Below are 17,633 nucleotides of genomic sequence, written 5' to 3'. Positions count from 1 at the left end.
CTTGCACGCATCAGGGCCATTTACAAATTTGCCAAAAATGAATCGTTTAAAATGAAATGAGGGTGACTCTCAAATTAGCAAGGAGAATGATTGAGATGTGGCTCTGGGAATTAGGAAACGTGATTTAGAGCTGGGAGAGAAAAAAAGGAGCATCTGTGAATAGTCCAGTGTTACTCACCAAGCTGCTCTCACTCGTAGTTAAATATCACTGACGTTTAACGGTCGATAAGGAAGACTACCATTCATATTTGTATATGTTTGGGATGGTTCGACGTGTCCTGCGAACAATAATAAAAAAGGAAATTAGTGCAACAATGATACAAAAATTACAATAGCAAAAACACCCAAAAAGTGCGAGCATTAATATTGTCTTTTACACATAAAGTATAAATCAAATGGTTGCTTATTAATATTTCTGTTGGGAAACGAAGTAAACATTCAGTCAGGCCATTCAATCCAGTTGCTTTTCTGTGTGTTGTGGAATAAACTTATTTTAACCAAGACGGGTAACAGCAGTTATGGAAAGATAAAATATATTCAGAATTCCATGGACTCTGTTGATTTCCGCCAAGGATGTTGAAGTCAGCGGTAAATTCTGCAATTGCAGAGCCATGTTTTATTTATTTTTATTTTTTGTATGTGAGGGTCAAATAGGGTGCTGGAGCCTATCTCAGCAAACTATTGGCAGTAGACAGGGTACATCCTGATTTAGTTGTTAGTCAATCGTGGGGCACTATTTTTTGCAGGACTAAAATAACAATATATGTTACAAGATATGCACACAAAATAATGATGTACAGTATGTGTCAAAGTAAAATATGTCAGTACAAAGTAATCTGAGCACAGTTTACAAATTTGACAAATAGACAAATGGGCATTGACCTAGTGATCTGAATATACAGATACGTCTAAAGAGGACTAGACTGAAAGCCATTAAAACTGAATTAAATACATAAAATACTTTGAAATTATTTTCCAAAGACTAGCCATAGTAGTTTGAGTTTCTCAGGGAAAAAAATCATATGATACCGGCCATAAGCTGCAAATGCTTTAGGAATTTGTTGTTAGCTACATTTTACAAGGTGTAGTCATTTGTGAGGAAACAACAACAAATTATTGTGAGTGTTAAGGGGCTGACAGGAGTGATTGATTGTTGTGCAGACACTGTGTTGATTGTTGCCTGTTGTTTCATTCCTCTGGCTCCCAGCAGCCACTGCTCTCATCGCCCCGGTGAAAAGCCTCCCAACCACTGATGAGTAATTACTAAGTTCATTAGCCACGCTAGTGGTCCAGATATGTATTACAATCCGATTTGTCATCAACTCGCCACACTCGGCCCCCCCATTGTCATCTTTATGTGTGATTCTCCCATTCATTGATGTGTAAGTTTTATCTTAAATATTTTAAATACCAAGTTTAAAGAGCTTGACCTTGTGATTCCTGATAATACTGACAATCCTGAAAAGGAACATGTCTATAATATTTTAAAACATAAAAATAAAGTTTTAGAAGTTTCATGCCATCAAAATCCAATCCAACACTTCCATGCAAATCACACTGAAGGTCAAATGGAATCTGTAACCTGTTTTTTTGTCAATTGCATGCACTATTTTCTTTAAAACGCTCAAAAGAGAAAAATGAACCATCGATTTCAGGTGTCGTTGGTACCCACACTTCCTAAAAATGAACGCAAAAATGGATGTAACGTAGCCCACCCAATTCAGCAAAAGACTGCAATTCTGTCTGAAAATGATCTACTTATCATTAGTCTACATTTAAAAACAAGAACAAGAAATGCCAAACGAATGGCAATGTCCAAGCCGTTTTCTTTTAATAGAAAAATTGTTATTTATTGATCGACACTTTGTAAAGCCTTCCAGCAATACTCCAATCGTCTGGCCTGTCAGAACCATGGAAAAACACGGTGCGCCTTTGTGATTTGATGGCACACTGATTCCCATTACTGGCTCAATTCCAATGTTAATTACCTTCAACAAACCATCATCTCCCTCCAAAGAGTCTTGTGGAGACGGCTAGTGTCCCACCAGAGGACAGCGGGGGGTCCGAATGATAGGTGGATTGGTTCTTTCCCCCCCAATACCAGTCTAGCCATTAGTCTGCATGATGGGCTTTTCTTTTCCAGACCATTTCCCCTGGTCAAAATAGCATAAAGCAGCATTTTTGGTTCAATAGAAAAGACTTCAACTGAATAATCACAAGGGTGAAACTGTAGTTATAATAGAGGCACCTCTGGGATAACCATACATAACAGGGGTGTCAAAAAAAAAACGTAAGATTTCTGGAGGGCAAAGTGTTTAAAGTGTACGCTGTTGGCTCTTGCTCTAACATCTGCTTTTAATTACTCAATTAGCGCTATCATTTAGCCTCCTTGACATTCATCCAAATGGCAAATCATAGCCGGAAGTTGTTCTGTTGAAACAGAGCGTTAAGAGGAGTCATGCAAAATGCATACATCATAATGTATATGGATACTTAACTAATTGAACCAATTAAAGGGAAGGAACCGGTTGGGGTGAGAACAGACTGGGTATTGCCCCTTGGGCAGAGGCTGTGACATATCTGATCTACAGCCTCCCCTCTTAAATATTCAAGAATGCATGCCCGAGGTCATTTTTTTTGTACAGACAAAAGGTCTCCCACTTCAGTCATACAACAGCAACCCAGTCATTTTAAATTCATGTATGTTGACAAACAACAAGACAATTCCTCAGATCGCCTCTCGATAAGGAATCCTTTTGATCGGCTGTTTTTTGAAAAACAAGCAAGGTGATCTCGTCAGCTTTAACTCTTTGTATCCTTGAGCATTGGCAGGTTAAACCACTGGGTTTATCATAAGCTTACATGTTAGACTGATATACTCCCCTAACACAAAATAAATACAAAGAATGATTGTATCCCTGCGGTGGTGATTTCCCGCGTGCTATGGATGCATAAATAAACATGGGCATAAATACACAGAGGACACCGACTTTGACTAGACGGCCAAGTGGGGCAGATGTTATTAAAAGGGCTATTTATCACTGTCAACCCTCTAAGGTTCTATACCTCTCTGCCCTCCAGACATGTCACGTGCATGAACAATGTGGCTCATCCGAGCAAAGATGCAAATGCCACCAAACAATGCGTACATAAATGTAGAAATATTGAAAAAAGCCGTAAGAAAAACTAAACGCCAATGTGTAAAAGCTGGAAAAAGTGCGCATAATGCTCAACGCCGATTCCAAAATCAACTCAAAGCTGGCTTCTTGCAATTTTGCCCAAATACCTGCACACTGGTTCATTTTCTGCTCTGTTAGTTTATCGATTGCGAGCACAGTTATCCACTTTTGTGAAGCATTGCAGTAAGTGAATTCCCCCTTTGTTGGACAATAAGTACAGAAGGTTGGAGAAGTCATACTATTCTTGGGCCATAGGGGACATTGTAGTTCTCCTACACCCTCATCATCATTAGCAGGCTAGGATTTAAAAAAAAAAACACTGCAATTAGTCCAGCTCTCTTGCATTAACTCAGGCGCTCATTTTCCTCTGAGCCACATTGTCACTTTTACTATATACTATATACTATATAAGTATAAAGTATGTCATTGTTTTCAGGTAACAATGCTTCAAGTTTTATCGAAGCTGAACAGGTAAAGAATACGTATCATTGTCAAAGTATAGCCCCATTTCAAGGGAAAATTATATTTGAAGCAGGAATCTGATCAGCATTGGAATTTTGTCTACTTCAATATCATGAATAATAGGGAGCTTTATAATTTACACTGTCAACAAACTCAAAATATTTCCCCAGCCACACTTAACAGATTATGATAACATTATAGTTTGTTTGTTGATTTGTTGGGCAGATGCGTTAGAAGTAAAAATACAGTACAACAAATATCTAAAACTTGAAATTGAAAGAGGGAGCAATTGCCAATGAAGCCGCTTTACATTCGTATGACATTTACATTCTTTTTTTTTTAGGGTCTTCCTCTGTAGTAAACCTCATTTATGTGTTCTGACTTGAAAACAATTCTAGTGATTGTCTCTCTTTTTTCCAAATAAAGAAAAAAAAGTCCCTTTTAGAGAGGCAATAAATACTGAAGGATTATTATTTGATATGCAGACATAAGACAGTTAACACTTATCAGCAGTTATCTACAGTCAATCTAATGTGAAAGAAGGACTAGCTCTTTATTCTGGACATCAAGGGGCCACCTATAAAGCCGATTCACACAGCAACCACTCACGATTAATGAAGTGCTTACTTAACCAATTTAAACCTTAATTCCTATTAATTCGACATAATAGCTGCCCGAATTAACGACACTCTGGCAGTAACTTGCAAATCTCTGCAGAATCCAAAGAGTCGAGCCAGCAAATTCAATATCCACTGACAAATATGTAAGAGTATGTATATCACCGTTAAAATGCATAACCCCTGTGTAAGACCCCTATCAAGTGTGCTTTACACCTGTATTACATTTCTCCCTCAATCAGCAGCTTTTCCGAGACGGCCGCCTCCCACGAGGAGCAGAAACCATTACAAGGGACCGCGGCTCATTTGCAGAGAGATTGGAGATCATGCTATATCATTTGAAGCATCCCTGGGAACCAAATTGATTTATTCCATTGCCATGTTTGCATGCAGCATCTATAACACGGTATTTCATGTAAATCCCCGACCCAGAATTGAGTTTCTAGCGTCGCTGCTTAAAGTGCCAGTAAGAAACGGAGCTTTGAAAAGGCACAAAAGGCAAAAGCTAGCATGCAGCAGATGGATATTCACCATCTTTAACCACCACTATCTAGTTAGACCTTAGTTGCAATGATCAACGTAATACGAGGTAACAAATTCCGTTACCACAAAAGACAAGTTGGGCATTTTCCTTCTTTTTGTGGTTGTTTTTGTGGTAAAAAATAAGGGAAAAGCAAATAAATATTGCAGACGACTTCAATTTTAAGTGGAGAAAAACAGATCAAGTGGAGCCTGTGGTGAGAGGAGCCTGACTGCATAGCGGCAGGGGGTAAAAGACGGCCTGGGGGGTGCATTATGGAGGGTGTCTGTTTTTAAATGAGCTGAAACTTTAACTACTGCATAATATATAACAAAAATGGATAGTTTGTTTCACTCTCACCAATAAGTCGTGGAAAAAATACTCAAGTTCATTGCGCTCTTCATGTCAACAGAGTAAGCATTAAGTAGGACTGAAGCTCACAAAAGAAAAACAAAATCATCAACTTTACTTGAAGGAGGAAAAAAATGTACTGTATTTTAGTGTATTAAATATAACATTTGTTATCATATTCTCCAGTAAGGGAGTGCCTAAGTTTGATGCACGAGAACTAGCATGTTACAACTCTTTACTCCAAATAATTCACCATGACAATTTCTATTTTCCCAATAAATAGATAGATTATTCTTTGAAAAGAATAATCTATTGATTAACCTGGGTGATTTTAGAAAAGAGCCAAGATTATTACATTGCAGTTCAGCCATAATTAATCAACCATATGCATGGGTAGTTCTTAAAAAAAATAAAGTCCAATGTTGATGGATGGTTTACAAGCAATTTAATGTATGCATGTTTTTGGAATCTGGAAGGAAACAGATCCTGGAGAAAATAAGCACTACATTACACTTATATTTTCCAACACTGGCTTAATGCTAAAAAACAATGGCATCCATCACTGTGTAAAAACTACAACTCAAAAGGTTTGAGTTTGATTTAATTAATAATACCTTAGTTGTATCGACTGGTAATTTGAGTTATTGCTGCTTTTTATCAGTTCTAGAACCAGTCGGGGCATTTTCCTTTGACATTAATGAGACATTTCACCCACAGAACCGCCGCTCTCTTTAAATTTGAACTATTCGGGATAAAAAAAACAGTCCCTTGTCAACCAATAAGAAACACATCACAACTGCTGTCTGCTGGAATCTTGCCCTCCTCCCAAAAAAATAAAAAACAATGCAGTAATCAAAAGACTGACTGACTGAACTAAATTGCATTGTTTCGCTCAGCACACAAACGGCATCTGCCCGCCTAGCCAAGATGTTTGTAGTTGAAACAAAATGAGTTTTACGTTCCACTTGTCATACTTTGATTGGGAGAATGCCTTTGCACGATGAACATTTTGACAACATGCAATGATGGCACCTCTGTATTCACATGTAATTCCAACGACATCCTTAAAGTGACGCGATTGATGGCAGCGATACCCCTGCTGTTAATAGAGCAAGCGTGGAGACGGTTCATCCTGAAGCTACATCATGATAACCGTAGAAATGTTAGAGCTGCGGGGGTTGTTGGCACCATAATTGTTTTTTTCCCCAAACCATACATCTATATGACAAGCGGAAGGAGAAATGTGGGTGAGTAGCCTGACTTTCCTGGTTAAATAATTCATTCGGAAAGCTACAACTACTCTGGGCGGATGATTTTTCTTTTCAGGCTAGAAAATGTGGCTAATTAGGCTTTGCAATTAAATTGTTAAACACATTGCCGCAGCAGACAATTTCAACACTTGTTTTGCTTTACTTACCTAAATCCTAAAGAGGACAAGTACTTAAAGATTTCACCTTGACAAAATGTATTACCGCCATCTACACGCAATTAAACTGGATACTTTAATTCTTTGTTGATTAGCACTAGAGTCAAGCGCGTGGGCTGATTCAGCCACTTCATAACAGCATTAGACGAGCGCTATTAAAAGGCATTCGTCTTGTGGCAAACCTAGACAAATACACTTGGTTGGCGCTCCCTGCTGTAGTCGAGAGCGACTCAAAAGGTGAAGCCCTTGTAAAAAAATACAGCTCAGTGGCACGCGCCCCAGTTTGGATTTCGGCGATCCGAGAAAGCTGCGACGGACTGCAACCCCACACGTTTGCGTCTGGCCATACGGCCGTATCAATGCGGGCCGAAGGGTCAAAGGGTCAATGAGTAATTAAGACATGCTTGCCTGAGCATTCCCCATGCACACTTTGAGTCCTGATGAAAGGAGAGGGGGGATTTCAACGTAGCCTGATACTACCGATCACATTTCGGTAAATGTTCCTCGTTCAAGGCAATTAGAATGATTAACTTAGTGTGGTGTCATCGCACTGTGTAGGGGGATTTGACATGTGAATCATGCATGAGCACAATGAAACTGTCGCTTGAAACAACAAAGTAGATAAGTCATTCAAAAGATGCAAAAGTTATCTGAGCCAATGCGAACTGAACAATTTGGAATGAGAAATAATCCAAATCTTCATTCCCCATATGTTAACTCCTTGACAGTGATTGTCGGCAAATACATTTAACTGGATGGCCGGCATTCATTGATCACGTTGTACTGCCATTGACAGCGTTAGGCCATTTTGACAGGGGACTAGCAGGTTACAGTACAATTGAAATCATCTCAATTTCCACAATATGAATGGAAGTCGATCCCAAAACTGAGCCATACAGGCCCAATAAATAATATTCAAGCCTTTTTCATGTTTCAATCAATGACCCAGTCAAGTGACCAAGCTTCAGACAAGCAACTATCACCCTCAAATGGTCACGTCAGTCATTTTGCAGCATCCTAGTGCAAATAAAGGGTCAAAAGGAGACATTGATTAAAATGTACGACAAGAAATTATTCCTTCTTCCTCTTTGTGGCAGAAAACCAAGAGGCCAAAGGCAGAAAATTGAGGTCGCTGATAAATGCTATTAGCAGGAGATGCGGAGGGGTGAACAAATCAATATGGCAGTTTGTCACGCTGCCTCTCGCAAGGCGCACGATAGTGCAGCAGAAGCTAAGCGACTGCCCCGTCAGCAAAGCACATTAACAGAAATCAAAGGATGGAGAAGGCCTAAAGGAAGACACACACGTGTCTGCGTACACGGGCCGCACTTTGGTGATTAAAAGCTATTTCATCAGACCTGTCTTGACACGGTAACACTATTGACTAGCTGCTGCATGGAGGGTGATCACTAATTTGCCTTAAATTAAATGAACAGCGGTCATTTAGATTAGATAGTATTGGTTGGGCAAAATGAAGTAAATTCTAACAACGGGGTTATTAAAAAAACACATGCTTTAAAAACATGCGTTTAACAAGCCAATTTGAGCCTCAAAGACTGCAAAATGTATATGTAAAATGACTCACCCCGACGTCTTTTCAGTTTCATTGGAAAGAAAAGCTTTCATTTGATTTTTTTTTTTATTATTTCCTTCATTCAAATTAGTCAAGTTTAGTCTGGTGGAAAAATGCTGGTTGTTAATATGACAACTTTTCTTTCAGGAAACAAATTACAGTTTGTTCAGCCAAAACTTAGCACTTAAAATCAGTAAAAAAAAATATGAAATTGAAGACCCCCTCCATAGACTTACCACTAGTGTCACCTTGAAAAGAAAAAAAATGACCAACCCCATTTAAGTAATATTAATTTCAACTTCATAGGTGAATTAAAAGAACAAGAGCACCTTCTTTATATACAAACACATTTTTTGCCATGCATTTTTAATGTGACGTGTCGTTTAAATAACGACAGTTGTTTGTCAGCGTAATAATTGCAAAAACAACTTTTCCATTCCAACTTGAAATCTTTATTAATTCAACAGAAAATTTCCACTTGGTACAGTATTCGAATCCTGCCAATATGCCCAATGCAACATTGCATTAGTAAATGTAAATAACAATAATGTCTTGTTCTTTGTTTTTGGTTCAATATTGAGCACCTTCATCTTCCTTGTAGGCAAAATAGACTTCAACAGGACCAACGCTCGTCTGAACCGTTTCTGCAGCACCCACAACCATCCAGCAACCGATTCCGTAGGCTAAACAGGGAATGCCTACAAAAAAATAGCTTCCTGATGTCATGTTTGGAAAGAAAACTTGACATCAATGACCTCATCATTTTTCATACAGACCTAGATTGATGAATTTAAGCATGGTGAAAAACTTGTCATCAAAGTTCAGGTTCTGTGGAGGGGCTTTGGTGCAGTGGTACTTTATGAAAGGAAAGCAGCCTGTTCTTAGAATGTGATAGTTGGAACCTTGGACATTCCAGTTAAAGTTGGACAGTCCAAACTGGTCATTGTGGACGGCAGAGTAGCGGACGCAGAAGGACGTCCATGGTGGAAGATTTCGCTGGGCGAGATGACAAGTGAGCACCTCCGAGGCGGTGGGACGGGTGGCAGATTTACCCAAAGTGGTCGGAAAAAGCGCAATTTTCACAAAGACACGATGCACTTTACTCAAAAGCTCATGCGTAACTCGCGTGATCATTTTAATTTTCTGCAGGAGCGGCTTAAATTAGTTACTGGCCCTTTAAGACAATAATGGACGTTAGTTCAGCTAACCTTTGCAAACATAATCCTCCTGTCACTTGCAAAAAACGCAAGCATCTTAAAAACATTACACGTACAGATGCATAAGATTCAAATCGCTGTCCATTGCAATGCGTAATAGATACTTATCTTTGAAATGGAACAGACATATTGTTGGTTTTCGGTGACATTTCGGTGAGTAGGTGCTCTCAATAAAGTTGACCGGGTAGAAACAAAGGAGGGGAGGCGGAATCGACCGCAATTTAACAATAAAATAACAAGGATAACAAATGTTGTAAATTGCCTTAATAGCTCAAATGCAAATGAGATGCATTAAAAACTGTGAATATGTTCACTATATTTGTAAAACTGCTTTTAGTGAATATAGATTATATAAAACTAATTGGGAGTTGAAAAATATAAATATCACTTGAAAAATATCCAAAATCATTTCAAAATATTGAACTGTCATTAAGAATTATCTATCAATGATCCCTAAAATATTTTCATGTTTTTATTTTTCATATAAAGAGATGGCTTTGACTTTATTTAAAAAAATAGAACTATTCAAAAATCCCTTTTAATAATATTCTATTTTATTGAGGTGCACTATTTTATTAATTTACATTACTACAGTCATTATTGGACTGTTATTCCTGATTTGAAATGGGATGTGACCACATTGCTTTTTTACATGCAACTTCAATAGAGCACATGAACGTTAAGATCGTTAAGGCATTAGCCAGCAACCTTAAAATTGGTTTCTCCCTTCATTTTAGAGAATGATATTCCCGATGAATGACAGGGGAGGGCAAAGGTCATCAGGGCTCTCTTGAGATTATCTGAGACACTTCTATTAACAGCAACCAATACAAAAGAAGCTTTACTAATGATTCCCATGTTGCCATTTCAGAGAACTAAGCATTTTAATCTGTAAATTGTGGTTAAACGAACCTCCCAGTGCATTTGCCACCCTGTAAAGAATGCGGGTGAACTGTTTATTTATTAAACTATATGCAACAAGCAAAGAAAAGACTGAACAAATAGGTTAAATAAACTCAAATAATGTCTTAATCTACAAACAAAGTTCTCCCCCTGCTCATATATGGTGTGAATAATCTATTAATAATGAATAAAATAATGAAACTGCCAGAACGTGTTTACTTACCGCGGGAGCTACATAGAAAAAAAATACATAGTCATTATTTAATTTGTGGAATAGATCAAATTTCTCATTTGTGAACTGGCTGTTGTACTCCACATTTTTATCCTCAGGGTCACGACTGAGTTTGTAGAGTGTATATTTCGCGGATGATGAGTGTCGGGCCACACGTGGTAAATTTTTAGCCCTTTCTTAATTAACAGCTGGGAGGAACAATGAATATTTCAACGATGCCAAATGGGTTTATTTGTATGACGCCAATCAAAGAGAGTGAGCAGTTAAGCAAGGGTTTGCATTCAGGTTGAGATTTTTCAAAAAGCAGAGCTGAATGTGTTGCGACATAAATGAATAGGCTGATTACTTCAAGCAGAAGGCTCAAGAGGACAAAGGTGTTCCAGGTTCTCAAGCACATTAGGGAGACAAAAAGGAGGATGCCTTAGCCTGGGTGAGCACAGGAGAGAGAAGCCAATAACTCGCCCTGCTGCATGTGTGTGGCTCCTCTTGTCAAGCACACAACAATAAAAGTGTCCAACGGGGACTTAATTGTGTTTGTAATATGCAGGCCCCTAATGATGGCTAGCGTTAAAGCCATTAACCACGATGGTGGTGGTTCAACTGCTGGTCTGAGGCACCAGGCCACCTACTAAATGAATGTTTTAAAAAAAATAATAATAGTAATACAACTAGCAGATTACCAAGCATAAACTTGTGCATACTACTAATAAAAGACATCTATTGTTTAAAGGTCTGGGCCAGGTTGATGAGGTCTTCTGGCATGCATAATGAAACTGGTATGAATTATTAATGTGTTGATTATTTAGACTCATCTATCAAAATGATAATGAAGTCTGCGCCTAAACATCCATTGAGCACTATGCGTAATTACAGTATTTACTTGTATTTAACGAAAATAAAGGGCCAAGCACTGATCTATCTTTGTGATTACTGTATTACCTATTTAGTTTGTTAGTCTTAGCCTGTAATTGTTCGCCACTTTACTACATTTGGGAGGCGAGATGCAAAACATAGTCATTTTTTTTCCTCCAAATTCAAAGTTAGGCAATATTTGAATATTTAACAGCGTATGTCAAAGTTTTTAATAGAATATCATGAGGTCAAACCATCATATTTTCTTATTTTCTGTAAATTATGACACATGACTTCAAGATATTAAGAAAAAAATCATTCTAAATATTAAGTCAATCACTGCCAGTTTCTCCTAATTCAAATGGATTGGACTATTATGGCCATCAATGGCACTGGAAAAACAATCATTAACTGCCAGCCTAAAAATCACCTCCTCAAGTCCTTCCAAAGTCACCCAAATTAAGCAGAAGAAAGCTCGACAGATATGGGTTATTCTTGTGGAATGACAACCTCCTTTGCTGTATATGTAGACCCATTTTGCCCTGAGCTAGATTTTTTAGTCTCATGTCTAATGTGAAGTTCCCATTCCTATGTTATACTTGTAAGCTTAATGACATCATTAGAGGCATATTAAGGGGTCAGATATGGTCGTCGTCTCCTACTTAAACGGGGCTAGTTTTACCAATAATATCCTAATAGCTATGGCCTCCCTCTAAACAGGGCAAATAAATCACCACTGAAGGAGTTGTGAATAACTAAATGGCAGTCAGCTGCCTCCCTTTGCTGTTCCTATTTATCAAAGTAAACACCCCTGCCAGAAAATGCAAATGGCTGCCTGTCAAAACTCCAAAGTCTCTCGGTTCTGGCCACTTCATCTTCACCACGACCGGCCACTTCATCTTCACCACGACGCTCGGGCATGAAAGTGTGTAATTCTCCTATATGTTTTACTCGGCATAATCGTCCTGCTGTATAATGTGCTCAAATGATGACGGATATATCGGCTGCGGGCGCCACTTACTGGTCTTCGTTTAAGTTTCCTATTGTTTCTTTTCTATGGTGATTTAATGGCCCTGATATTTTTGCTCCTGTAATTGATGGCTGGCTACACAGAAAACAAGTGGAAATGATTCCCATTTTCAGCACACTTAAACATTGACCACTGTTTCAATGCATGAATCTGATACCCGAGAGAGACGGGCCGACTGGACGGTGTGCGTTCACTCCACTCACTAAAATCTACTTGTCCATGTCCTATTGTTGCTCCACACAAAGCGGTGGGAAATATAAGTCTGGATTGTACCTGTGTTCTATTGCCTTGGATTTTCATTAAAAAGCCCGATGCTGCAGCTGAGCCCCCCTCGCTCTACAATGTGAAGAATGACTGTGCAAGGGCAAACATATGTGACCTGCTTCTTCCCATCAAATAAGGTATGCAGCTTTCAGCAACAGGTTTGAATCTAAATTGATGTTTAAATCCAGACAGGTTTGCCCATGTGGCTTTGTGTCCAATTCACCAAGATGTGTCTTTAACGCAGCTGCCTCCAATGTGTCGTGGTGTACTGTTCATGGCCTGCTTCTTAATTACGCTGTCAGTAAATCCCGTTCAAATCCTGAAAACTAAAATTGAAGTTTGATTTCAATTCTGACGTTACGTCCCTTGACGCTGTCGTTGTCAGTGGAATCGTATTCTTAGAGGAGATTCCCTCTTTAGTACTTAAGTTATACTCAAATCACTACACTTTTTAGACATTGTTACTTCACTCCCGTCCATACTCATCTTTCCATACAAATTAAGGGGAAAAAAATGAAGGTACAGTGTAAAAATGATCACTTTTTGTCATTGAAAAAACACAGAGATTAAAGTACTATGTCTCTGATTATATCGGGTTTGTGTGTGCGCAAATAACTTCATTAGTGTTTATGGAAATACACAGTCAGTTCATAGTAGTCACCAAAGATTGACTCAACCACAGGGATTTTCTTGTTAGTAGAATCCAATCTGAAAGGATTCTTCAGTACTAATTTACGAGTGAATTGCCTCTATTTATGCCCTGTGGGTGTTTTGAACAATAGCGTGTGGATGATGTGACAAAATCATGTATTGTGAAGACATTTTGATAGGTAGACTGTAATGCCTTAATGCTCGTTTTGGATATACCTTGTATAGTCAGGCCAACATGGCACCCTTCACATCTCTTTCAATAAAGAATAAAGTCATTCAGGTTTTTTTTTCCATCCCAAATGGTCACAGGGGTGCTAGAGCCATACCTAACCAACTTTGGGCAGTAATCCCTGAAATGGTTGCCAGCCAATCGCAAGGCACAATGAGACAAAACAACCTTGCATGCTCACACCCAAGCACAATTTAGAGTGTTAAACCAGCCTACCATGTTTTGGGCATGTGGGAGGAAACCAGTGTACTGAAGAAAACCCACACAGTCATGGGCAGAAGGTTCAAACCACTGCAACATATACATTACAATGTCCAAAGGCATTTTTCTATCAATGCGCACATCATTTTATAGTGGAGGTTTTCGAGCCCTAATTGTCAGACAATATCAAGTATTCCACTTAAACAACTGGCAGATCAATCGACACCGCATCCACACACTGGGAGCATAGGTTAAACCATCATAAAGCAGCCCATTTCCAGTATCATAAATCAAGCAGCTTCCAGCAAACTTCATCTTGATAAATGAGATCAGGTATAGGTGGCAAAACAATTTGTAATCAGCCACGGCAAATAACCAGTCAGGGGTTAACCAATGACAGCACATTCTGGAGGCCATCACTTAAAAATGACCTATAGTCTAAAAGAAAGAGGGGGAGCTCTGAACATCTCGCCATTTTAAGGTCAAAGGGCATGCCTTAAATGGTGGAATCAGTGTATCGACACAATAAAAGCTGACAGTTTATTAGAGGGTCATGTGACACATTTGCTCAGTGCGCCCACTGTTTGCCTTGCCTCCTCTCCGCATCCCGAGGGGGCTGTAAGAGAGGCCCCTATCTGCCCAAACGCATCCCGTATCTTGGCTAAACATTGATCTGCTTTCACAACATAGTCAAATGGAGCAATTTGACGCCACATGTTGCCACGCTCGAAACTGCATCTCCATCACAGCAAGCTTCTTGTAGCTTCTCACCTTCTGACCCATTTCATTTACTGAGTGTTTTAATGTAAATCCACCCAATACCGATTCCAACACCAATTTACCGATACTGTACTGGTATTACGTTTCATGAAAAAAAATACACTTTTTGTTTATTTTTAGTACTAAAATTACAGTAGCATACTCATCTCCCACCCTCCCAATTCAAAAATGGTAAGTCTATGAGTGATGCACTCATTTCAGTTCAAAGCAGATGAAAGAAAAAAAATAATTATTTCATTGGTCAAAAAGGCCTCAAGTCAGCCATGTTGGTAGGAGCAGCCTCCCAATAAAATCCAATGCATTTACACTAAAATGAAGTCGCAACTATCTTATATCACTCAACTGATTTTTAAAAGATTGTTTTGTCAACATTAAAGCATCTCACTCATTGACACTAATACCAACAGTGTCCTAAAAACGCTGACTTTTATTTTCATTTTTTTCGACTATTCCGGATCCAAACGTTTGATTGGAAATTTAAAAGTTTAATTTTATGATCCCTCCCCAAGTGCAAATGTCCTTGTGCTATCCGGATGACTTGGGTAAATTTCTAGTTATCCTCGAGACCTTTGGTGGCTGTTTCAATTTCTGCGTGGGATGCCTGATGGACCAAGTAGGAGGGGTCAATCTGTGAGTGACAGCCTATTATCAGAAGGCCTCCGGAGTGTAATGGCTTTAAAGTCACAAGCACAGAGAGACAGCACCTGCCCTCAATAACGACGCTCTCTACACTGGGCGGCTGCTGATGAATACTGAAGCTAAGCCCATCTATCCAGGGATCAATCAGGAGCGCGACTGCGATCGATAGCACTCTTGTTTCTGTAACTAGGAGGCGCCATAATGGTTTTGCCGCTTAATTATATTGTCAATTTTTAACTTTGGTTTTAGGTGTCTTAAACCGTTTGGGAGCACAAGTGCATTCTTTGATTTGACAACGTGCCAGCTTGCGAATAGCTTTTGTTAATTGGGAAGACATTACGTTTCAATGCTGAGAAATACAGTCACTGAGAGGAAGAAAGTGACAAAGGGAAAGATTATCTCGAGGTATTTGAAATGACAGTATTGAGAGGGAAGGATCACGATTTGGTGCAATCGGAAGGGATAGACAGGAAGTCCATTTTGATTGCGAATGGACGACTATGACTAACCAATGGCAGCGAAACGTGTTCATTCACCGCCACCCTCTCTTTGATCCAAGCCAAGTGTTATTTGTGTTTTGAGCGCTTTTGTGTCTGGCTTCACTGGAGATAATGCTGTTGAAATTCCAGTCATGGAGGAACCATCATCATATTCAAGTACTGTAAGAGAAGAGGTCAAATGCGGCACAGTGATTTCCCCCTGTACAAACCATAAAGCACACAATGGTGCGGCAAAAAGTGTAAGGGAACTGTTGTCATTTGCTATGGTAGAGCAAGCTCACCCCGGGACTTTGCCTATGCAGTTGGGCCAAACAGCAGGCCAAAAGACAAAAAGAGAGCGAGCGAGATGCTTTGGCAATAAATTCTGCGGTCTTAAACTGCGTGGAGTAGCCGCTGATGGGATTCCGACTTTGCTCGCTTTCCACAAAGCGCCCGGCAATCTGGCTATAAATAAAACAGATGTTTCCCTTCTTTCTTGATTGCCACTCAGTTTCCCCCGTCGCAACGTGGAACAACGGCATTGGGGAAATAGTGGGAATCTCTAAAGTAAAGCTGACTGGGTTCAATTTGTTGTCTTAATGTTCATTTATTTTACGGTTCCTGCTAATGTGAGGCATGTCAATTATAGTGAATATTTTTGCACATTTCGGGTGACTTTTTAAGATGCATACATTGTTTTAGATGAATATTGCAGAGAAGCATTAACTTGACTTATTATTTTCATACATAAAAATTTGAACTACCATTGGGTCATAATTCACTCATTTGGTCAAGTGAAAAATAAACCACACTTAAATACTTTAGCACCAACAAAAAAGCAGTAAATTATGCTGTATGATTAGAATTAAATAAAATATAGAAAATCTATCTGTGTTTTTTTAAAGCCCTAATGTATTCTAGAATGTTTAGAAATTAATAAAAAGTGACAATACATGAATTAATTGTATATGGAATGTCTTGTCATTTAAGAATTTGCAAAAAAAAGTTTTTTTCTTTCCTAAAGCCTTGCACAGGAGACTGCTAGAATAAGTTTTGCAATGATTAATCGGAATTCTCCAATGACAAAAACCTGGCGTTTGAATGATTTGGTGTGTATAATTTTTTTGGACATGTTCCTAAAATGAGCAAGATCTCACAATGTTTCATTGGAATTGATTATAAAATAATCACAAGCTCTTGAAAGCAGTTAGAGAGCCTCCTAGTGACTTTTCCTTTTCAGAGCGGCAATGCCTTTCAAATTACAAGCCTAACCAAAATAAGGTATTGTTTAAGATTTGTTTGCGACAAAAAAAGAAGGCCTCCATCTGTTGACGCTATTAGGTGTAATTTTTACCCTCTTGTGCCTAATGATCCATATGCAAGCTGTGAGAGTGCTTAAGAGTGGATGGCCCCCTTCAGGCGTTGCATGGCTGCAGATCTACATGTCTTTAACCTCTTTGTGTGTGTGTAGAAGCTCAAACGGGCCCCGGGGCTCAAACATCATGCCTGAGGCGGCGGGGGGTCCCCATCCTGTTGTACCTCTTCATCTTTTGCCCTCCTCTTCCTCTTGGTGGGACCTTTTTTGGGCGTTGTTGAAGCACAGCGAGAGGCAAAGGATTGTTGGTTTATTCGAAGAAGCTCGTGTTTTTCCTAGCAAGAGTCCGTTTCGTCACGCTGTGCTTTAACAAGTCATGGGCAAATAAGCTAATGAAAGTGGCGTTCCTTCTTGTTGTAGACATGCCTTCTCCCTCATTTTCTATTCCCCTTATCCTCACAAGTGTCGTGGGGGTGCTGGATCGCAATGAGACGGATAACCAATCACTTCCAAAGTCAGTGTGGGACAATTTGGAGTGTTCAACCAGTCTACTATGCATGTTTTGGGGATCCGGGAGGAAATCAGAGTACCCGGAGAAAACCCACACAATCCCAGGTGGGAACATCCACACAGGAAAGTCTGAACCTGGGATTGAACCATCGACCTTACAACTGTGAGGCGCACCTTTCCACCTTTCTCACAGAAAGCAAACT

General features: G+C 39.3%; 1 protein-coding gene across 5 annotated transcripts in view; it reads right to left on the bottom strand.

Moving 5' to 3' along the window:
• Positions 1-17,633, bottom strand: part of LOC144215595 (uncharacterized protein C15orf61-like) — a 44,975-nt gene that overhangs the window by 20,287 nt on the left and 7,055 nt on the right. For 3 of the 5 annotated variants that reach the window (XR_013330452.1, XR_013330454.1, XR_013330453.1), the window contains exon 4: positions 179-278. Coding sequence is in view for 1 of the 5 variants with exons in the window: in XM_077744640.1 (XP_077600766.1) it covers positions 8,699-8,826; positions 8,905-9,262 (486 nt within the window). In the remaining 4 variants the exon portion in view is untranslated. Of the gene's footprint in view, positions 1-178; positions 279-8,557; positions 8,827-8,904; positions 9,532-17,633 lie in introns of those variants that run through there. The other 2 variants (XM_077744640.1, XR_013330455.1) reach the window with 2 other exon arrangements.

The sequence above is a fragment of the Stigmatopora nigra genome, chromosome 22, assembly GCF_051989575.1.
Source record: "Stigmatopora nigra isolate UIUO_SnigA chromosome 22, RoL_Snig_1.1, whole genome shotgun sequence".
Taxonomy (NCBI): Eukaryota; Metazoa; Chordata; class Actinopteri; order Syngnathiformes; family Syngnathidae; genus Stigmatopora; species Stigmatopora nigra.
This window is presented reverse-complemented; position numbering and strand designations above follow the sequence as displayed.